This window comes from Capra hircus, chromosome 12 (assembly GCF_001704415.2).
Source record: "Capra hircus breed San Clemente chromosome 12, ASM170441v1, whole genome shotgun sequence".
Taxonomy (NCBI): Eukaryota; Metazoa; Chordata; class Mammalia; order Artiodactyla; family Bovidae; genus Capra; species Capra hircus.
Window position 1 is genome coordinate 53,467,314 of NC_030819.1, and position 24,038 is coordinate 53,491,351.

The 24,038-nt window shown below is 40.6% G+C and overlaps 1 protein-coding gene across 1 annotated transcript in view; it reads right to left on the reverse strand.

Annotated features, from left to right (window-relative positions):
- Positions 1-24,038, reverse strand: part of LOC102190971 (phospholipid-transporting ATPase IB-like) — a 100,896-nt gene that overhangs the window by 53,372 nt on the left and 23,486 nt on the right. The window contains exons 9-21 of the mRNA XM_018056307.1: positions 21,966-22,035; positions 18,063-18,190; positions 17,578-17,689; positions 17,103-17,268; positions 15,150-15,271; positions 13,917-13,994; positions 11,244-11,332; positions 10,185-10,260; positions 8,042-8,147; positions 7,398-7,480; positions 7,001-7,050; positions 5,118-5,187; positions 2,638-2,722 (exon numbers count right to left, since the gene is read on the reverse strand). Of these exons, the coding sequence (XP_017911796.1) occupies positions 2,638-2,722; positions 5,118-5,187; positions 7,001-7,050; positions 7,398-7,480; positions 8,042-8,147; positions 10,185-10,260; positions 11,244-11,332; positions 13,917-13,994; positions 15,150-15,271; positions 17,103-17,268; positions 17,578-17,689; positions 18,063-18,190; positions 21,966-22,035 (1,235 nt within the window). The remainder of the gene's footprint in view (positions 1-2,637; positions 2,723-5,117; positions 5,188-7,000; positions 7,051-7,397; positions 7,481-8,041; positions 8,148-10,184; positions 10,261-11,243; positions 11,333-13,916; positions 13,995-15,149; positions 15,272-17,102; positions 17,269-17,577; positions 17,690-18,062; positions 18,191-21,965; positions 22,036-24,038) is intronic.

Sequence of the window (24,038 nt, forward strand, 5' to 3'; positions counted from 1 at the left end):
GAAAAAGTTGGCTTAAAACTCATCATTCAGAAAACTAAGATCATGGCATCTGGTCTCATCACTTCATGGCAAATAGATGGGGGAACAATGGAAACAGTGAGAGACTTTATTTTCTTGGGCTCCAAAATCACTGTAGATGGTGACTGCAGCCATGAAATTAAAAGATGCTTTCTCCTTGGAAGAAAAACTATGACCATCCTCAGTTCAGTTCAGTTCAGTCGCTCAGTCGTGTCCAACTCTTTGTCCAACCCCATGAATCGCAGCACACCAGGCCTCCTTGTCCATCACCAACTCCCGGAGTTCATCCTAACTCATGTGTATCGAGTCAGTGATGCCATCCAGCCATCTCATCCTCTGTCGTCCCCTTCTCCTCCTGCCTTCAATCTTTTCCAGCATCAAGGTCTTTTCCAATGAGTCAACTCTTCGCATGAGGTGGCCAAAGTGCTGGAGTTTCAGCTTTAGCATCAGTCCTTCCAATGAACACCCAGGACTGATCTCCTTTAGGATGGACTGGTTGGATCTCCTTACAGTCCAAGGGACTCTCAAGAGTCTTCTCCAACACCACAGTTCAAAAGCATCAATTCTTTTGCGCTCAGCTTTCTTCACAGTCCAACTCTCACATCCATACATGACTACTGGAAAAACCATAGCCTTGACTAGACGGACTTTTGTTGGCAAAGTAATGTCTCTGCTTTTTAATATGCTGTCTAGGTTGGTCATAACTTTCCTTCCAAGGAGTAAGCGTCTTTTAATTTCATGGCTGCAATCACCATCTGCAGTGATTTTGGAGCCCCCCCAAAAATAAAGTCTGACACTGTTTCCACTGTTTCCCCATCTATTTCCAATGAAGTGATGACCATCCTAGACAGCATATTAAAAAGCAGAGACATTACTTTGCCAACAAAGGTCTGTCTAGTCAAAGCTATGGTTTTTCCAGGAGTCACATATGAATGTGAGAGTTGGACCATAAAGAAAGCTGAACACTGAAGAACTGATGCTTTTAAACTGTGGTGTTGGAGAAGACTCTTGAGAGTCCCTTGGACTTCACGGAGATCAAACCAGTCAATCCTAAAGGAAATCAGTCCTGAGTTGGAAGGACTGATGTTGAAGCTGAAACTCTAATACTTTGGGTACTGATGCAAAGCACTGACTCATTGGAAAATGACGCTGGGAAAGATTGAAGGCAGGAGGAAAAGGGGACAATAGAGGATGAGATGGTTGGATGGTATCACCAACTTGATGGACATGAGTTTGAGCAAGCTCCGGGAGTTCGTGATGGACAGGGAAGCCTGGCAGGCTGCAGTCCATGGGGTCGCAAAAAGTTGGACACGGCTAAGTGACTGAACTGAACTGCAATGACATGCCTGAAAACAATTTTAAATCGGATTGTAATATTTTAGGTTAATTCTGGCAAAACATTCAAATACTTGAGAATTTCCTATTTCTCTACAGAACAGGCTTCTCAGGTGGCTCAGCGGTAAAGAAGCTGCCTGCCAACTAGTAGACAAGGATTTGATCCCTGAGTCAAGAAGATCCCCTGGAGGAGGAAATGGCAACCCACTCCAGTATTCATCCTGGGACATCCCATGGACAGAGGGGTCTGGAGGGGTATAGTCCATGGGGTCCCAAGAGTTGGACACCACTGAGCCACTGAACACACACACACACACACACACACACACACCTCTCTGCAGATGACCTAAAGAAGTTGTTATCAATATAGTTCCCATATGCTTCTACCTATTGTAACCAACCTACAGCACAGGTATATTTTCAGAGAGCACTAAAAGATCCAAAATGTAAACTTGCAAAATATCCATACTCTCACATAAGACACACATGTGTCTGTAGGAAGCAGCAGTTTGTAAACTAAAAGGAGAAAGTGGACTACAGTTTTCAAGGTAATCTTAATCAGTATCACCCCTTGCTTTTCAAAGCATCTATAAACCTTTCAATGGATGTTGTTCTTATTCAAAACTCACTCAAGGAATATATTTCATAAAGAGTTGGATGATAAGTCAAAATCAGAAGGGTAAAAGAATGCAGGAAAGTATCAACTATGTCAGCATTCTGAGTTATACACAAAATTATTAACTTCAAAACACACAACACAAACCAAAAAAAAAAAAAAACAACAAACCAAAAAACCTCTCTATATTTCCACTTTAGTTCAGTCACTCAGTCGTGTCTGACTCTTTGAGACCCCCTGGACTGCAGCACACCAAGCTTCCCTGTCCATCACCAGCTCCTGGAGCCTGCTCAAACTCATGTCCATCAAGTCAGTGATGCCATCCAAGCATCTCATCCTCTGCCTAGAAATAGATAATAGACTGAAGACACTGCTTTAGGAATAAAGGAAGAGTCCACAGTAAAAACATACATTTTAGTGTTTGCAACTAAGCACAATATACTGTTGCAGGGTAAGAAAGGGAAAATAATAATACTGCCTGGACAGGGCTAGTTTGGGAACCATTTATTTTTATTTATTTATTTTTTGAACCATTTGTTTTTAACCAAACAGAAGGCACACAAAGTCTCACATACCAGCAAGCTCCCCCAAGCACACATTGAGGCTATAATTTCAGCAGTTAAGGACAGCATTACAAAAGGGAATCAATCTAAATAATTTTCACTTACCTTCTCTAGCAAAATTTTCCAGATGGACTAGTGTCTCCTCCACAAAGAGAGACTTTTCTGAAAGTCTCTCATAAATCACTGAATCCTATAGAAAAAAAGCCACATAAACACAAACTGTGATTAACATCTTATCTAAGCCTGATCATCTGAATTACAAAAACTTTTATCATTTTTTGTTATAGCTCATTGAAGTGAAGGAGCTCAAGAAGCCCCAATGAAGGCACAATTCCAGGAAAAAAAGATGTTACATACAGAGGAACAAAGACAAGGAACAGAGCAAATATCTCATGGGGACAATGCATGTGAGAAGCCAGTAAAGCGAAGTCTGTACAGCAGTGAAAGGAAAAAAAAAAAAAAAAGGTCAGCCTAGAAGTCTATACTCAGCAAAAATTTACTTTAAAAGGTTAGAAAAAATAAAGATGAAATATATGTTTTCTTTCTGACTTAGACTGAAAAAATGTATCACCAATAGATCTATGTTATAAGGTATGGTAAAGGAACTCCTTCAGACAAAAGATTATTATGCCAGATGGAAATATGAGTCTGAAAAGCAATAAGCATGGTGTTGGCATGGGCATATATATATATATATATATATATATATATATATGTATTTATACACACACATTATTTCTCTCATTATCTAGTTCTTTTTATTCTAAAAATTGGACAAAATGAATAGCTGTAAAGTGTGAAGCTTGTAACATTTGTAACATTAAAATGTATGGCTAGCATACCAGAAGGATTAGGAGAGAGAAATGGAAATATAGAATTGTAAGGTTCTTGTACTATAAGTGAAGTAATACAATATCACTTGAAGGAGAAATATAATAAAGATACCTATTATAAGCCACAAAGTGACTACTAAAATAAAAACTTTAAAACAAGGAAATTGGAAAAAAAAATATCCAAGTAATCCAAAAGAACGTATAAAATAAAAAAGAAATATGGGGGAAAAAGAGCAACTGGGACAAATAGAAAATAAATGGCAAGATGATATATTCAAACCTAGTCATATAGATAACCATACTATATAAGTGGTCTAAACATCAGTTAAAAGGCAGAGATTTCCAGAACAGATTTAAAACACTAGAACCAATGGCATGCTCCCTGGAAGAAACACACTTTAAAGACACACATACACACACACAAATGAAAACGAAGGTTGAAAAAAAAATAACGAAGACTTCCCTGGTCTTAAGACTTTCTTAACCAGTCGTTAAGAATCTGCATGCCAATGCTGGGGACATGCGTTCCATCCCTGGTCCTGGAGGATTCCACCTACCATGAAGCAACTAAGCCCGTGCGCCACAACAAGAGAAAGCACGGCAATGAGAAACCCACACTCCACAACTAGAGAGTAATCCACAACAATGAAGACCCAGCACAGCCAAAAATAAATAAATAAAATTTAAAATAGTAAAGAGACTATGATGAACAATTTTTCCACAGCTAGGAAAAATTCCACAACTTGGATGAAATAAGTAAGTTCCACAAAGCAAAGCTAACTAGCTAATTAGAAAAAATGTTCTGAGGAGCTCTATATTATTAAAGAAATTGAAGTTATGAATAATATTTCCACCTCAGGTCCATGACTGTGTGCTAAGTCCCATGAATCCTTTTAGAGACTCACCAAAAGCATAATAGTAGTCTTAGGAACCCTCATCACAGATGGCAAACACATGGAAAGATGTTTGCTATCATCCGTCATCATGGAAATGTAAATTAAACTCACAGTGAAATACACACCTATCAGAACGGCAAAATTAAAAAGACTAACCAGGCAATGGCACCCCACTCCAGTACTCTTGCCTGGAAAATCCCATGGACGGAGGAGCCTGGTAGGCTTCAGTCCATGGGGTTGCGAAGAGTCAGACATGACTGAGCGACTTCACTTTTACTTTTCACTTTCATGCATTGGAGAAGGAAATGGCAACCCACTCCAGTGTTCTTGCCTGGAGAATCCCAGGGACAGCAGAGCCTGGTGGGCTGCTGTCTATGGGGTCGCACAGAGTCGGACACGACTGAAGCGACTTAGCAGCAGCAGCAGCAACCAGGCCAAATGTTGGTAACAACTGCTGGTAAGAATGTAACTTCAACTTAGTGGTTTCTTAAGAAGTTGATATATAGCTCCCACGTGATCCAATAATTTTACTCCTCGATATTTACCAGCGAGAGATAAAACTATATGTCCATTGAGAGAGTTGCAAACAAATGGTCACAAGAGCATTACTTGTAGTAGCCAAAACTGCAAATCATTGGTTCTCAAAAAAATAACTGAGTGACAGCACGTTTTCACTGACGTCAAAATTTAATAAAATTCACTGACCTCAAAATTTAATAAAATTCTGGTGGTGTTTCAGTGGATTTGACGGCCTTGAGACGGACTTTCCAATCTAATGCTGTCAACCACCAGTGATGACAGCACAAAGTAACAACATTTTAAAACTCATTACATAATAATGAATCCCAGTACTTACTGCTCCTTTGCAGTAGAGCCGGAGCTGTCCTTCAGGAGTTCGGACAATTATAGACATCCTCTTTCTATTACTAAAACAACATCGAAAGTATTGTTAGTTTCTGTTTTCCTCAGTATGTGGAGCTACCACTCAAGCAAAAACTCAAAGTCAAAAGAATTCTAATTGTTAGAATCCTCAGCTGCCTATGGGATGAAAAGGCTGGCACGTTTATTGCCAGCCTCCTCTTTCTTCTTTATAGACTTCCTTTAACTGAGATTCTGATTATAAATCTCTACCTTCTTCTACTACTATTCTGTTCTTCCGTGGGAATTTACTGACACAAGTGTGTACAATAGATTACATTAGGATATATTAGATTAATATGTACTATTATAATATAGCACATGATGTATATATAATGTAACATCTTTATGTATTATATATATACATGTATTATACAACATGTATATTACTTAAAATACATAAATTGTATATACATGTAATGCATTTAATATAATGATTAAAAACTGATGAGAGGAGGTGAAAGCAGGCCTGGTCCTGCATGTTTTTCAGTCCTCACATCATCTTCATCAACTAGACCTTTCTGGCCCCATGTTCCTGCACAGAGATGTTAAATTGCTGGTTCAGTAGATGCCAGAATCTTTTGAATGTATAGTTCTGTCTCAAAGCCCTCTGGATTGTGTGTGTGTGTGTGTGTGTGTGTGTGTGTGTGTGTGTTATAGCTATCACAGAACCTAAACTCACTGCTTTTGTTCCTGATTTGGGAGTCCAAATCGGCTTGAAGATCTCCTCTCACCTCTGTCCTCCACACACGGCCACGGTAAACTGGCCGAGACAGTCCATCCTCCTCACCAGGTCTTTTGCTCACTCTTAACCCTCCTTCCACTGTTCAGTCACCAGCCCAAACCCCATCTCCTCGCACAGGCTCCCAAGGCCCCTCAGAGGTAAACCCCCACCTCCCAGGGCACCACAGTCCCCATCAAGTCATACTGTTCAATATTCTTTATCGCCCTCAACATGACTGGAGCAGAGGTGGCACAAACAGGCAGTCATCAAGGCCACCTTACTCCTCGAACAGTGTTCTAGAAAAATATTTTTAGCTTTATAGACTGCAATGCACGCCATGGAGATAAAAATACGTTTTAAAAAAATTCTTTAACTTTTCTTTGAATTTGAGGAAACTCCAGGAGATAGTGAAGGACGGAAACCTGGTGTGCTGCAGCCCATGGGGTCATTACAAGTTGGACACTACTTATCAACTAAATAGCAGCTTTTCTTTCACCTCTGGAGGCACAGATTGGTTGACAGTACCAAGGACTTTGGAACCAGTAGACCTGAACTTCAACCCTGATTCTGCCACATATTTGCTTAGAGACATTGGGAAGGTCATTTAAACCGAGCCCCAGTTGCAGGTCTTCCACGTGGTTCGGCCACCATGGGCCTCAGAGGACAGTTCTGAACATGTCCCACAGACCAGCTGGGCTCTCAGTCATTACTTCCTCCGTGTTTTCAAGCTCTTTCAAAAAAAAGAACTTTATTTTCCCTCAGGAATAATACTGATCAAGAAAAAGATGTCCGAGATTGGAAGAGAAGTAAGGGGTTCATAGAAATGATGGCCAAAAGCGAGGAGGAGGATCTCCTTCGGGGAGAAGAAAATCCTGGTAAAATTGAAACGCTTAAGCCTCAGAGAAGAGTGTTCCAGTTAAAACAATGATGATAATGAGGCCCAGACAGGCAAGAACTGAACTGAGATGCAAGAGTGTACAGAAGCTAGCTAGAATTTCAGGATTCTGTTTTTAGGTTTTCCTTTACAGCCAAATCTCAGTTGAATAGTCAAAGAAGAACCCTGGAAAATGCACATACAGATCAAAAAGGTGGCTTACCTAGAAAATTCCAGTACATTAAGAATTTCAAATGTGAGTTCTTCTCCCATCTACAGGAAAATAAGACAACATATTCTTACCTTAGGAAAAAAGTATTTGTCTCACAAAGTAACTCACTCTCCCAATCATGAACAAGTTTCACCCACCATACACATATCTTTTTCAAAATAAAGCCTTCTTGCAAGTCTGATGCGGAGAAGGCATGACGGTGCCCTCCTCTGGTAATAATATTGTTTGCAACCTGGACAATGTTAACAAAAGTGCTTCCTGTAGCGACAGATTAAGACTGAAACACCTCTCCAATCTAAAATCAGCATGATTAGAAAAATTGTACACGTGTGTCTCTGGATGAGCAGGTGCATGTAAACCACTAGAAAGTATATCAAGTATTACTCACAGCTTCTATGGTGACCGAGTTCGGCATCCTTGCAGTGAAAACAAAGCCAAGTTTCTTGGCTCCTTTCACTAAAGCTGCTTCATCTGTCAATAAAAGGCCTATATTAATGGAGATTGAGCAAGTGTATTAACATTATATTTAATTTAATTTCTCCAGCAGTAAAATATCCTGTCATTCTTTAGAACTTGGGGTTTTCAGTGCTCCTAGGTAACAGAGAGTGTTGAGAGTAGAGGAGATCTGGTTAAGTAAGGCCTCGGTCAGTGGGACTAAGCCACTAGCCTGTAAATGAAGCACTTTCTTCCTGCTCACTGAGGTCTTCTCTGTTCTCCATAACATTAGTAGCACTTCCAAAACATGTGCATCCCCTCGGCCTGCCCCGTGCCTGCTTACTGACTGTAACCTGCTTCTAAGCCCCTGCTCCAAGGCCACGCCCTGCCAGCCTCCCCGGCACTTTGGGGGTGTGTGGGATAGGTGGAGAGTGGGAGCCCCAGAGCTTCAGAGTGGCTCAGAGCTGTGTACGAATGCCCCAAACTGGTAAGAATTTCAGGGAAGGAGAAAGGCAGGCACCCCTGGGGATCCGTGATGGCCCCCCTTCCTCTGTGGGCTCATCGCCTGCCAGGCGTTCGCAGGCACACGGCACCTACCTGGAGAGGAGGCCTGGTAGCTTATGTTGTTTCCCTCTCTCTCTGGAACAACAGTGTGGCACACACACAACAGGGTAAGAAATTCCTTTATATACTCTTTCGTGGGCTGTAAGAAAGGGACACAGCTGGTGAGTCTCTTCCAACCTGCCCCCTCAACTCAAAAGTCCAATATAATCTGCATATATATATATATATATATATATGTAAATAAGTACCAAGTGAGATTTTGCTTCAGGTTCATACAGAGTAAGGTACTGGCTAGAAACCATACCACACATTCAGAATGTGTTTGTGGAGTGGAGGCTGAGTCAGGGGAAGAGGCAGGGGCTAGGGTGACCACAGGGAACAGGAAGACCCTGCTGTCTAGGGATGTTTGTTCTCCTTGGGGACACAGGTGTTCGCAAAGCTGGAGGAAAGAAGGAGGGGGTGTGATAGGGAAGTCAGGGGCCTATTTTAGGGAGGTGATGCTGAGTATACCACGGGAAATGCGGGGCTGGATGAAGCACAAGCTGGAAACAAGATTTCCGGGAGAAATATCAATAACAGATATGCAGATGACACCACCCTTATGGCAGAAAGCAAAGAAGAACTAAAGACTCCTTGATGAAAGTGAAAGAAGAGAGTGAAAAGCTGGCTTAAAACTCAACAATCAGAAAACTAAGATAATGGCATCCAGTCCATCACTTCATGGCAAATAGATGGGAAAACAATGGAAACAGTGAGAGACTTTATTTTGGGGGGGCTCCAAAATCACTGCAGATGGTGACTGCAGCCATGAAATTAAAAGATGCTTGCTCCTGGGAAGAAAAACTATGACCAACTTAGACAGCATATTCAAAAGCAGAGACATTACTTTGCCAACAAAGGTCCGTCTAGTCAAAGCTATGATTTTTCCAGTAGTCATGTATGGGTGTGACAGTTGGACTCTGAAGAAAGCTGAGTACCAAAATATTGATGCTTTTGAACTGTGGTGTTGGAGAAGATGCTTGAGAGTCCCCTGGACTGCAAGGAGATCAAACCAGTCAATCCTAAAGGAAATCAGTCCTGAATATTCACCAGAAGGACTGATGCTGAAGCTGACATTCCAATACTTTGGCCACCAGATGCGAAGAACTAACTCATTGGAAAGGACCCTGATGCTGGGAAAGATTGAAGGCGGGAGGAGAAGGGGACAAGAGATGAGTTGGTTGGATGGCATCACCGACTCAATAGACATGAGTCTGAGTAAGCTCTGGGAGTTGGTGACGGTCAGGGAAGCCTGGCGTGCTGGTGTCCATGGGGTTGCAAAGAGTTGGACACAACTGAACGACTGAACTGAACTGAACTGAACTGATAAGGGGAAAAAAGCATATTTAGATGTCTAAACTAAGACCTAATTGGAAAGGCTAGTTGTGGGTCTGTGTTCACGGTGTGAGAGCACACACTAAAGGTTGCAGCACTTTCCCAGGACCCAAAAGCAGGACACAGATTCATCGTTAGTGGAGCTTCAAGATAAATGTGGCTCCTGCATCTTGAGCGTCGGGATCAGGGACACAGAATGAGGTCGGAGACAGAAAGAGGACCACAGTAGAAAGTCAGGATTCTATCTGAAATGTGGTACCAGTCCTCGGAAAGGTCTTAAGCAAAGGAAGAACATGTACAGGTTTTACATTTTAAAGATCACTTGTATTTATTTTAATGTTTGGCTGTTCCCCAAGGCATTTGGGATCTTAATTCCCTGACCAGGGATTGAACCCATGCTCCCTGTGTTGGAAGGCAGAGTCTTAACCACTAGCCTACTGGGGAAGTCCCAAAGATCACTTTTATTTTTAAGAAGATCAAGATTTCCCATCAGCTAGATCAATATCTTAAAATAGATAAGTGAAGATATTGATTTGCATGCTATAGAACGAAAGAGTTTAAAAGCAGATAGAGATAGGATTTTACAGATGGCTACATAGTAGGATATTCCTATATAATGTCTGAATTCATTCACACTCAAGTCAAGGCATAGTTCATACTTATCATGTTAAATCCCTTGCTTACTATTTTAATGCCAAGAACTTTTCAAGACTCTCTCTCTTTTCCTTTTAGGAAAATATATGCATGTTTGAAAGTTATATCGCAATACCCTGTCAACATAGAGGGAAAATAGCAGACTTACATGATCATTCTTAAAGTTCTGCAACAATGCTGGGTCATTGAATTCGTAGGCATCTGAGATGAAACAAGGAGACTGACTGAAGAAGAACAGATAAGATTCATTTTAACTACAAGTTCCTGGTAGTACCAGTCAGCAATAACACAGAGCTAAGTGAAATATAGCCCCGTCTTCTGTTTTCACTAAATCACACTTACAACTAGTAAACATTCAGTGTTCTGTCAAATTATAATTCCCTGGTGGCTCGATGGTAAAAGAAACGGCCTGCTAATGCAGGAGATTCAGGAGACATGGGTAGATCCTTGGGTTGGGAAGATCCCCTAGAGAAGGGAATGGCAACCCACTCCAGTAATTCTTGCCTGGAAAACCCTCATGGACAGAGGAACCTGGTGGGGCTACAGTCCATGGGGGTCACACAGAGTCAGACATGACTGAAGACACAGGGCCCCGACAAATTATACAACTTCCCAGACCTCACGCTGCATTAGAAAACGCTTAAACTTGTGTTGAAAATGGTACAGGTATATAGATTTTGAGGCAGAGGAAATTGCCACCAACACAGTAAACTAAAGAATAGATTCTGGGTTCTTCGAAACATGGGAAAGATCTATACAAGGGAGCTTCCTGAGAACTGCCACTGGGGGTCTGAACAACTGGAGCTGTGTGATTGCATGTCAGTGTTCCAGTACAATAAAACGTCCAGGGAAAAGGAACACCAGCAAAGGAGAGAATGTTATCTAGTCACCTTAAGTCTTTTGCACCATCATCACTTTTGCTTGGCAGGTCTCTAAGAGAAAGTGAGGGAGGAAATATGATGATCACAGGTTATAAATATAAAACTCTTTAGGAATTCTAATCATGTTTGAAAGTAGATGTAAACCATATTTTAGAAAATAAAAACACTGCAAGTTTTCATTTAAGGTATGTTAAGTTGCAATTTCATTCAGATATAGCTATAGTACTAGAAGTTCAAATAAGTTTTAGAGTAAATGAAGGCTACTTAATTTTGTTAAGAAAAAAAAATGGGAACTTTCAACAGAGTATGGCAATAAAAACACTTACCCATACATTATACCAGCAATGCTGCACTTCTTAAATGTCATAATATTGCAAGTGAGGGTTCCTGTCTTATCAGAGAATAAGTATTCCACCTATGCAAAGAAGAAATACATTTTAAATTTAGCTACATGAAGAAAAACTTACCATGATAAATGACATAACTTAAAATGTATTTAGAGAGACAGCAAAGATGGCATTCTTTCTCTTTAAATCCTCAAATTACATGAATTTTTAGAAAACAAGGATTTCAATCTATGAGAATTCTATCTTTAATATTTACTTCTTTCAGAAGCCATACTCTTCTCTTTGTTTTACATTGGAGATGAAATTCTATAGTAACATGCAAAGTAAACTTCAAGTCATCAAACCTAAGAAATTCAGAAGTCCAAGTTCATTTTCCTGACATAAGAAATCTCATTAAAAGTACCTAGAAAACATTAAGTAGGTAGATTGATATTGATATACCAATATATGTATACCTCACATGAAAAAGAAAACCAGACTCAAAGCCATTTTAATCATGATCATGAATATTATGCTCATTTTAAAGACAAATGGAAATTTTGTAGGTGATCATTTCTGTCCAGTGAATACTGCAATGTGGATTTAAAGTTTTAAGATCTTTGCATTATTTGGATAGACAAGAGGGATGCCAACTATTTGTTAAGTAAAGTCACCAAAAATGATAATAAAAGGCAGAAATTTTCACGTATGCTTTCAGAAACATTTGTTTTTATTTTTAGAAACAACTTATTTCTGTATACTGGTTTTGTATCATGCAACTTTCCTGGGTTCTTTTTTTATTATTGCTTACAGGTTTTTGGTGCAGTCTTTAGGGTTTTCTATACATAACATGTCATGTGTCAAAAGAGACAGCTTTAATTCTTCCTTTCTGATTTGGATGCCTTTTATTTATTTTTCTTGCCTAACTGCCAGGGCTAGGATTTACAACACTAAGTTAATAAAATAAAAGTAATAAAAGTAGCATTTTTTAATGCTACCCTAACAAGCAGAGGCATCCTTGTTTTATTTTTGATCTTAGAGGAATAACTCTTCATTTTTCACTGAGTATAATTTTAACTGTGAGCCTGTTGTACACACCCTTTATTATGTTGAAATATGTTCCCTTTGTAGTCACTTTATTGAGACATTTATGATACATGGATGTTGAATTTTGTCAAATGCTTTTTCTGCATCTGTTGCATACATTTCTTATCCTTCATTTTGTTAAAAGGGTATATCACATTGGCTGATTTGTGCATCCTGAACCAGTCTTGCATTCCTAGAATAAATAATCATGATGTATGATCCTTTATTAATGTCGAATTTGATCTGCTAATATTTTGTTGAGGATTTTTGCATCTGAGTTTATAAGGGATATTGACCTGTAATTTTCTTTTCTTGTGGTGCCTGTGCATCCATGCATGCTCAGTCGTGTCCAGCTCTTTGTGACCCCACGGATTTTTGTAGCCTACCAGGCTCTTCTGTCCATGGGATTTCCCAGAATACTGGAGTAGCTTGCTATTTTCTTCTCCAGTGGTATCTTTGTCTATACTGGTAAATGATGAAACCAGGATTCACATTCAGGATGTTTAACTTCAAAATTCTGCCTTTTACCATAATTTATATGTGGCTTCTAATTAATTGAAAGATAGAAAATCATAATCTAGTAAATACATATATAGAGACAGAACAAAAAGTAGACAGAAAAAAGTAACAATTACAAGTCTTTCTTCCTTCAAGTTCTACACAACTGTGAGAGTTGTCGCTTTTTCTTCAGCTTTATTATATTAATAGCATAATTGACAAATAATCTTGGGAGTTTTTAAAACTGAATTTAAACTGGTAAAGATGCCATTGTCATTTAAAAGGCAACCAACAACTGTCTGTTGGTAACTGGGCATCATTCCCGCCTCTCTATTGTAAGGCAGGGTCTAGAGGCCCAAGGCTGCATTTGTCTGGTCTGCAGATTAGATTCCACCATTGAGAGACATTTTCAGTGACATCCAGAAGCTCTGCTGCTTCCCTTCTGGCAGCTGTGGGCAGATGCATGGGTTTGGCCAGTGTGAAATTTCACAACAGCCTGTGGATGCTCCCCTATGAATCATCTGCCTTGAAGAAGCAGAAACCTGGCCATCCCCCAGAGTCCAGGGTCCCTGTGGTTCCCTGGAAGCTACCTGAAGCCCTGGGAGCCCCCAGCAGCTTTTCCTACCTGCCCCACAGCTCTTTCACTCTTTCATAAGCACATAATAACCTGTATCAGGTGTGTTCCACTTGTAACTCATTATGCAATAGTATCAACAATTGGAACAAATTATATTTCTAAAGCTTCACAAGGGTGTCACATTATCTATGTGCATGCTCAGCCACTTCAGTCATGTCCAACTCTTTGTGACCCCATGGACTACAGCCCGCCAGGCTCCTCTACCCATGGGATTTCCCAGGCAAGAATACTGGAGAAGGTTGCCATGCCCTCCTGCAGGGGGTCTTCCCGACCCAGAGATAGAACCTGGGTCTCTTTCATTGCAGGCAGATTCTTTACCACTGAGCCACTGGGGATGCCCCATATTACCTCTAGCCCATGCTAAATCTGGCCTTTCAGCTCTGCACACGCTCTCCCTAGACCCACTCCTGTGGCGCTCCTGTCAAACTGCCCAGCCCTGGAGGGGCCCTCACCTGCCCAAGCTCTTCATTAAGATTGGATGTTCTGGCCATGGCATAGACATTATTTCCCTTAAAATGCATATCTTCATCCTGAAAGAAACAAACAAAATAGCCAAGCCACACAGACAGAACTAAGCTTAAAACTTCTTCAGGAAGTCCATACTGCCACTGATCTGGTGTGCTTGACATTTATAAAGAATTCACAGTGGAGACTCCAGAATATTTGGGTTGGGATACATATATGCTAGTTTTTCACATGGGTTGGCAGAGTCGATTCAGGAGAAGCAAAGCCATGTAGAAACAAAGGTCAAGGTGATTTGGAAGATGTGGCTTTCAATCCTGGCTGTGCCTCAGGTACGCTGTGTGGCCTTAAGTGTGTCTCAATTACTACGTCTATCAGATAGGGTAGTAACAGGGACCTCCTTCCTGGCACTACTCAGAGCTACTGCAAAGATCAGATGAGAACATATGTGAGGGCACTTTGTCTAATTTGTGGTTGCTAAAATAATACTCCCGTTCAAATGATGGTAGTTCATCAACATATTGGAAGGATCCTGTTAAGGTGACATCCAAAAAGAATTTTATTTCAAAGAAGAAAGCAACACAACATTGTAAAGCAATTGTCCTCCAGTTAAAAAAAGAATAATAATACAGATCAGCAAATGCAAACTACTATGAATTACTGTGTGCCATATGCCTGAAACTAACACAGTATTATAAATCAACTATACTCCAATAAAAAAGAACAATATAAAGACAAAAAAAAAAAAAAAACCTAAAAGTGACAACCCTACACACAGATTTGAAAATCTGTTCAGTCACAGCTGACAAAGTATTAACTTCAGTCAATACATGGTTGTCACCTAAGAAATATTTTTCTTAATTTGAAGGAATGCTGAAATGCCATTGTTTCTGTCATTCTTGCCAAGCTCTGTAAATCTATTGTAAGTCTATTGGACTCTCCATTGTGAGTATCTTAAGTTTTAATAGTGGACTGTTTCTCTACACTTGCTGCTAAGCCTCTATCTCTTAAATATTTCTGATTGTCTGGAAAAAATATATATATAGGGAAAATGTTGTGTCCTCAAGAGTGAGTCAAAGGCGTCCAGGCACTGCTGAGTCAGCCTTGGCTCTTGGCCCGTTAGCTGCACTGGCCCCACCACAAGAACTCACTCACATTGATTCTCGAAACCAAAGCCATAACCCATGAGAGAACTGTCCTAATTTCCTGAATTTACTACTCACCCAGTTTATAAACAGAGCCTGAATGTATTTCACAATTTCCAGAGTGACCAGTAGACTAATGGGGATGAGATTGTGGTATAAGATGATGAATACCAAAAGGTCAAACCCAAAGCTGTGATAATCTGTGGGAGAAAAATCAGAGGAACCACATTGCAGCTTCAGGCGATATCTTTATTCATCTGTGTTCTCATTATTACTTTTTAAAATTGTGGAATTTTTCTCCATGGAAATTATTATTGAGTATAATTAAGTGGACACAGATATAAAATAGTTTTTAAAATATTAGCTGAGTACCAGTCAACCATGCAATAGAGTGCACAGAAGCATGGGGATACAAGTTCTAATAAGAGTTAGATCCTGCCCTCAGAGAACTTCAAATGTAGCTTGAGAAAGCGGGATGAGTCAGGAACTATAGCAGGATGAGCTCTCTGAGGCATGTAGAGGCAAAAACACAAAGTTGGAGGCAAAGAAATGGGTCTTGGAAAAGGTGGTGAGCAAAGCATTGAAGAGAGGAATTTGCTAAACACAGGAGATGAGGAGGGGGTGATGAGGAGGACTTTTTAAACTGCCTGTAACAGTAGGTTTGAGGGCTTCCCTGGTGGCTCAGTGGTAAAGGACCTGCCTGCCAATACAAGAGACCCAGGCTTGATCCCTGGGGCAGGAAGATTCCCCTGGAGAAGTAAATGACAACCCTTTCCAGTATTCTTGCCTGGGAAATACCATGGACAGAGCCTGGTGGGCTATAGTCCATGGAGTTGCAAAAGAGTCAGACATGACTTAGGGACTAAAGTAACAACAACAACCGTAGATATGAAGCTAAAGAGATAATTATTATAATGACTTCTTAAAACCCAGGGAAAGAAGTAAAAGGTATTTTACTTGAAAATATCTAGAAATTGTTCAGAGGATCTATATGTACTGCCTTATATTTGTCTTCCTGACAACTTGCATCTCAGCTGCTGCTGCCAAGTCGCTTCAGTCGTGTCTGACTCTGTGTGACTCCATAGACGGCAGCCCATCAGGCTCCTTGTCCCTGGGATTCTCCAGGCCAAGAACACTGGAGTGGGTTGCCATTTCCTTCTCCAATGCATGAAAGTGAAAAGTGAAAGTGAAGTCGCTCAGCCGTGCCCGACTCTTAGCAACCCCATGGATTGCAGCCTACCAGGCTCCTCCATCCACGGGATTTTCCAGGCAAGAGTACTGGAGTGGGGTGTCATTGCCTTCTCCGTTGCATCTCAGACTTACACATTAAATTTACATAGTTGAATTATGGGAGGAAGGAGTTCTAACTAAATACAAAGGAAGTTGTCAAATGCTCGCAAACAGGTCCTCTCAGGGGAAGTTAGAGCAACACAGAATCCTCACGTGATAGATTAGAAAAGGTGGAAAGATGTAAGATGGTTTACCCTGAAAACACAGAAAGACAGAAACAAAACTGCTGAACTTTTCATGCCAAATCACTTTAAGTTCTCCTTTAAACCTCTTACTGACAGAAGGCCACTCTGGCCGCTGAGTCCCCTCGGAGCTCCTTGTCACCACTCACTGTACATGGAGCCCTGCAGTGACTGAAGGAGGCAGCTACTGTCCCGTTTCAAATGAAGAAAGCAATGCTCAGGGAAGTGAACACCTTTTCCAAGCCTTTCTGGTGACTACACGACAGGTGCAAAGGTGTGGGCCTCCTCCATCTGACTCAGTCTCATGCCTCTGCCTGCCCCCTTTCTCTGCTTCATTCCGGAATGCCAGGATTACATGACACTGGCAGGACAATCCTTCCCAAAAAATCTTAAGAAGGAAATGTGCTATTTCTAAAACTCATTAACCTTCAGTGTCTGAAAACAAACAAATAAAGCAAAAGCACCAACCTCCAGTTAGAACGAGAGCCTTCCCTTTTAAATGAAACCATGGAAAGTAACTTACAAAAGTGGCGTTTTCCTCCCATGCTCTGACACTTACCTTTCTTCCCGAGGTACCAAGGCTCTGCTCTGTATCTGTCTTTCCAGTATATGGCTCCCACACAGCTCACCAAGGACATGACCAAGAGCAGCAGGAACAACACCAGGATCTGCATGTTGGTCACCTTCTCCACCTTGGATCTCTTGAGGGGTGACTTGACCGCATTCTGCATGATAGCAGGCAATCACACACCAAAAAGGACCAAAAACAAGCAAGACAGGTAAATTACAGTTTGATGGTGAAGGAGGTCAAAAACTGCAATGGCTAAAAAGTACGACATCTTTTGCCAGATCACAGATGGACTGAAAGTGTGTGCATGGTTTTCCACCTTGCTTCTTGGAGCATCAATCTCTAGTTCACAGGAAACATATCCGCATAGCAGATCTATCATCTCAAAGTCCAAAGTCCTAGGGTTCCTAAAAACACAAAATGTTGTGATTTGAGGCAATTCTATTTGTCACCATAGATTATTTACCTGCATGAATTTAGTTTCAAATCCAGTGTAAACGACTACGCCCAGGATCCACTCAGTATTTTTAAGCTGTGTGCCTCTCAGCAAGACCTGGTCAGGCCCAATTGAAATAGGGCTAAAAAAATTAAAAGAGTATTAGTAAATTACCACAGAACTTTTTCTTTTCACAAGGTAAAACAAACCTAGACTTTCACCATATATATATATATATATATATATATTTATATATATATATATATATTTCCTTTGTCAAGTTCAACTTTCTGGACAAATAGCAATAAAAACAAATGTGTCTTCAAAGAAAGTATCTATTTCTAAATCAGCACAGGAAAAAATTGCTTTGTTATCCATTTCTCACCATTTCAAAGATATGTAGGTTAAAAATTTTAGAGAGTAAAACATTCTTTATACTTAGAGTGACTATAAAAGTAATTGTCAGGGAAGATTAAGTGGACAAAAAAATATTTGAGAAGGAAAAAAAATTATACCTTTTCTCTTTTAGGTACAAAGTTCCCATGAAACTGTTGAAATGAAAATTAGGCTCTTCACATTTTATTTTTCCAGATAGGCTTGACAATTGCTTTTCTGTTTTCATGGTAGCTGTTTCTGATAAAGCCTACAAAATAAAATCAAAGGAAAAAATGAAAACAGAATTTTCACAGCAAAGTTCAAAGTCTCATTATTGTTGTTGTTCTGTCCAACTCTTTGTGATGCCATGGACTGTAGCCCACCAGGCTCCTCTGTCCATAGGATTTCCCAGGCAAGAATACTGGAGACGGTTGCCATAATGGCTAATAAAAGAATATTATGAAAGTCAGCATCTGAAAATGTATTGTACTTACCAAACAAAAAAAATTTATATCAAATGTTAACATAAACTTTGCTAGAAGGCTTTGCCATACCAACATTTTGCAAATAATTTTAATGAGGTCAAAAGAGGTATGAAAGTTAAGTTTCTATCGCCTTGAAGTGAAATTATAATGATCACAATCAAACACCATATAGTATTTGATAGATTTATGCCTACAACTGATGATGCTCAACTGTGGATCACACTCTGACTAGCAAGGACCTAAAACAATGATTCCAAACTTCTCTGTGCATCAGACTCACCTGGAGTCATGTTAAAGTACAGATTGCAGGGCTGTGCCCCCAGAGTTTTTTATTCAGTGGATCTGGGATAAGGCACCAAAACTTGCATTTCTAACAACTCTAACAGGATGGTGATGCTGCTGATCCAAGGATCACACTTTGAGAATCACTCACCAAGAAAATGCCTCATTCCAATGAGATGATCTCAGCCTTCCAGAAAGAAAAGGCAGATCACCTCCAAGAGAATTTGGAATCAAATTGTCATTAGTCTAACAATAGGAAATACTTAAAGACAGAGGATTTTATTTTTAAGTACTTAATTAGGAGAACTTTAAATCTAGAATGTTACAACTTTCTAATTTCAAATAAATGTGAAAGTTTAGTACAAATATTCTCAGGCATGCATACAAAGTCTTAAAAGTTTTGACACTCAGGGACCTACACTGAAACAGTTTGGGATGAACTTCTGTTAACAAAAGATACCTTAAATAAAGTCTGAAAGCAAGTTACCACTTGAAGAAGACATTTGCAACACATACAACTGATATACCTATTCTTATGTACTGAAAGTGCATGAAGAAATTCTTTAAATCAGAAAGAGAATAGAATGAAAAGTGTAATGAAAGTGTTAGTCACTCAGTCGTGTTCAACTCTTTGTGACCCCATGGACTATAGCCCACCAGGTTCCTCTGTCTATGGAATTCTCCAGGCAAGAATACTGGAGTGGGTAGCCATCCCTTGTCCAGGGGATCTTTCCCAACCAGGGACTCAGTCAGGTCTCCTGCATTGCAGCAGATTCTTCACTGTATGAGCCACTAGGGAAGCCCCCAACTGTCTACTTTTTTTGTTGTTTAAATTGGGTATTTTCTATTGTGCTATCTTTCAATTCACAGATTCTTTTCTCCAGCCCTTATATTCTGCTGTTGAGCCCAACCCCTGAGCTTTTTTCATGTGGTTGGTGGGTTGCTTTGGGGGTTGCTTTGTGTGTGTCTGTGGGGGGAGGGGGGTTAGTTATTGTATTTTTAAGTTTTTAAATTTTCAAATTTCCTTGCTGAGACTGTTTCTTTGCTGAGACTTTTGTTTCAAGCATTTTTGTCATTGCTCATGAAAGCCTTTTTTTCTAATCTCCCCTGTAGTGTCTCTGTCAGATAATGCTTACATTTTTTGTTATTTTGGTGTTAGCATCATGGGTTGTCATTTTTCATTGAGTTTGAGATCCTTCTGGTTTGGGGTATGGTGAATAAATTTTGACTGAAACCGGACAGCTTGCCTGTTACATGTATTATGTTACAAGATACTAGACATCATTTAAACCTTAGCTGGCTTCCTCTGGCACCTCTCTGACAGGGCATGAAAGTGCTATCTCATTACTGTATGATGGGGGATAAGCAAACAAGTAGCAAACTTGACCTCTGTTGATGGCCAAGTTTGGAGGTGGTCAGGTATAGCTGGGCAAGGGTGAGAGCCCTGATCACCATGTAGACCTTCAACAACACCTCCCTGGCTTAAATGGGTTGCAATGCCTTGTTACTACTGTCCACATGGTCTCCTAATCCTAAAGGAAATGAACCCTGAATAGTCATTGGAAGGAATATCTTTCCTATCTCCTGGAGTTTGCTCAAATTCATGTCTATTGAGTTGGTGGTGCTATCTAACCACCTCATCCTATGCCACCCCCTTCTCCTTTTGCCTTCAATCTTTCCCAGCATCAGGGTCTTTTCCAACCAATCGGCTCTTTGCATCAGGTGGCCAAAGTATTGAAGCTTCAGCATCAATCCTTCCAATGAATATTCAGGGTTCATTTCCTTTAGGATGGACTGGTTTGATCTCCTTGCTGTCCAAGGGACTCTCAACAGTCTTCTCTAACACCATAGTTCAAAAGCATCAATTCTTCAGTGCTCAACCTTCATTATTATCCAACTGTCACATCCATGTGTGACTACTGGGAAAACCACAGCTTTGACTATGTGGACCCTGAGATAAATGAGGCCAAAGAAAGAACAGGGAACTAGCCATCACATTGTTCCCAGGGTCCCAAGGTTCTGCTATCTGGCTTCTTCTTTCAGTTTTTCAGAGTCTTATGTTTGTTTTTTATATAAAAGCCAAAGTCTTTAGTTGTACTTAGCAGGAAAAAATAGGTAAAACAATGTCTACTCCATCTTTGCAGAAACAGAAGTCTGTAATCGAATTTTTAAAAAATCAGGTAGGTACCAAACTATTACCATGATTAGCACTGAGGACAAAGGTGGGATTTGGAAAGTGACAGAGGCAAAATAAACTCATTTTCTCAATTACTTTTACAAAGATGATAGGTTTAACAAATTCTAAACCCGTTTTCTGTTTTCAAATCAAACTAAAGTTTGCAGTAAAGATAGCAACAGACATGCAAATAATCAAATATAAAACCAGGGACTTCCTTACTTAAGCAAACTAACAGAGCAAAGATCAATGCCCTTTTCTCCATTAATGAAAAGATAATTGAACACTGCCTCTCCCCACTCTTAATCACATGCTAATCTAAAGTTCAGATGGTAGTTTTAAAAGTAATGATATATAAGACCACCCAGTGTTCATTTATATTCTCCTTTAATCTGGTTATGGACAACTTCCCTGGTGGCTTAGCCAGTAAAGAATCTGCCTGCAATGCAGGAGACCTGGGTTCAGTCCCTGGGTTGAGAAGATCTCCTGGAGAAGGGAATTGCTTACCCACTCCAATATTCTTGCCTGGAGAATCCCATGGACAGAGGACCCTGGTGGGCTACAGTCCACAGGATGCCAAACAGTTGGACATGACTGAGCGAGTAACACACTTTGATCTAGTTATATTTATTCAGGACAGTTTTATCATCAAATCACCAGCAGAAATATCAAACTCAAAACAAAATGCATAAAGGTGTGTCATCCTTTACGACCTGAATTTTATACAATATGATTTTTCTTGCAGTAGTGAGTGACACATTCATGTAGTTCTCACTTATTCTTTTGAAAGCACCTTCTAAATATCTTATGAGAATAAATTACATCCATTTATTAGTGGTGAGACCATTTTCATCATAAAAAAAAAGTAAATTTTCTACATGACAAAACTTGACACTGTGGACTCAAGTATAAAGTTAGGAATTAGAAAGACATCTCAGGACTTCCCTGGTGGGTCAGTGTCTGAGACTCTAGGCTCCCAATGCAGAGGGCATGGGTTCCATCCCTGGTCAGGGATCTAGATCCCATGTGTTGCAACTAAGAGTTCAGGTGCTGCAACCTGGACCAGGTGCAACCAAATAAGTAAATAAAGGTGCCTTTACCTGCCGTATTTTTAGATTCGTCTCTCCATCCAGATTAGATGTTGCAACAAAACATGTTGCCTGAGGTTCACTAAAGAAAATAAAATGAATAATACTGAATCAATATCTCTCCAACAAATTAATTTCCCAATAACTGTAACCATGAAATATGGTCTACATCAGTAAGGATTCTTCAGAACTGAAAGGACCACAACAACTACCTTGCCAGTGGATTTCAGCAGTCTAATCCTACAAGCCCAAGAGTCCTAATCACTGAGCTGTCAGGGAATTCCCTAAGGTTGGTTTCTGTGTAGAAAGGAATTTCACTTTTTGCTATGTGGGTAACCAGTTCCAAAACATTACTATTTAACAGCCCGTCCTGTTACCACTGGCTTCCCTGGTGGCTCAGATGGTAAATAATCTGCCTGCAATGCAGGAGACCTGGGTTCGATCCCTGAGTTGAGAAGATCCCCTGGAGAAGGGAATGACAACCCATTCCAGTACTACTGCCTGGAGAACTCCATGGACAGAGGAGCCTGGCAGGCTACAGTCCATGGGGTCATAAAAGGGTCAGACATGACTGAGCGACTAACTCTAACTCTGACTCCTGTTACCGCTGAAGCAGAGTGCCACCACTGTCATGCATCAAAGCTCCAACATGTACAGATGTGTTTCTGGATTCTCTAGTACCTCCCATGATTCTAGTTTTTCTGTTCCTGTGCCAATATTAACCCGTCTAAACTGCTGCAAATTGAAAATCATCTCTTTAAATGAAGTCAGAAAACTGCCCTCAAATTATTCTTTTCTAAATTTATTTTTAATTGGAGGATAACTGCTTTACAATGTTGTATTGATTTTTGCCATACATCAACATACATCAGCCATAGGCATACACATGTCCCCTCCCTCTTGAACCTGCCTCCCACCAACCCATCTCACCCCCTTTAGGTTGTCACAGAGCACCAAGCTGAGCTCCCTGTGTTACAGAGCAACTTCCCATTACCTATCTATTTTACACATGCGTGCTAAGTTGCTTCAGTCACGTCTGACTCTTTGCAACCCTATGGACTGTAGCCTGCCAGGTTCCTCTGTCTATGGCATTCTTCAGGCAAGAACACTGGAGTGGGTTGCCATTTCCTTCTCCAAGGGATCTTCCCAATGCAGGGAACAAACCCACATCTCTTATATCTCCTGCACTGGCAGGTGGGTTCTTTACTGCTAACGCCACCTGGGAAACCCCATGGTAAAGTATATATTTCAAGCTCCTCTCTCAATTCATCCTACCCTCTTCTTCCCTGCTTTGAGTTTGCTCTCTATGTCTGAGTCTTTATTCCTATTCATAAGTGCCTTGACTGTTCTCAGCCCTTTGCTCTTCCAAATACATTTATATTAACATTGTCTTTGACTTTTTGTATCTTATGATGTCTTGACATCTTACAAATCGTGTTGGCTGGAGAGAGACTGCAACTCTCAAGGGCAATTGATCCTTAGAGACAGAGAAGGGCTCTACCAGGAGTGTGCCTTCACGTGCAAACCAGCCAATCCCGAGTCTATGCTCCCTAAACACTTACTTTATCTAACTTTCACACACTCGTGCCCTAAATCATCCCAGGGCCTGGTACTCGGCAACAGGAGACCTATAGCCCAGAGCCCAGCAGAATAAGCCAAGACTGTTGTTGCTGTTCAGTCGCTAAGTCCAGTCCAACTTCTCGTGACTCCACAGACTGCAGCAGGCCATGCTTCCCCGTCCTTCACTATTTCCTGGAGTTTGCTCAAACTCATGTCCATTGAGTCAATGGTGCCATCCAAGCAGCTCATCCTCTGTTGACCCCTTCTTATCCTGCCCTCAATCTTTCCTAGCATCAGGGTCTTTTCCAATGAGTTGGCTCTTAGCATCAGGTGGTCAAAGTATTAGAGCTTAAGCAATCCTAAATGGTTCACTCTGCCCTACCCTGACATTCCTCCAGAAATCTCACTAAAGGCTCTGACCTCGGTTTCCTCTCTCTCTCATTTCTGCCTCCTGACCAAATTCAATGCTTCCCCTTTGACCCTGCATGGCAGGGCATCTTTCCCTCTCTTGGGAAGTATAATGAC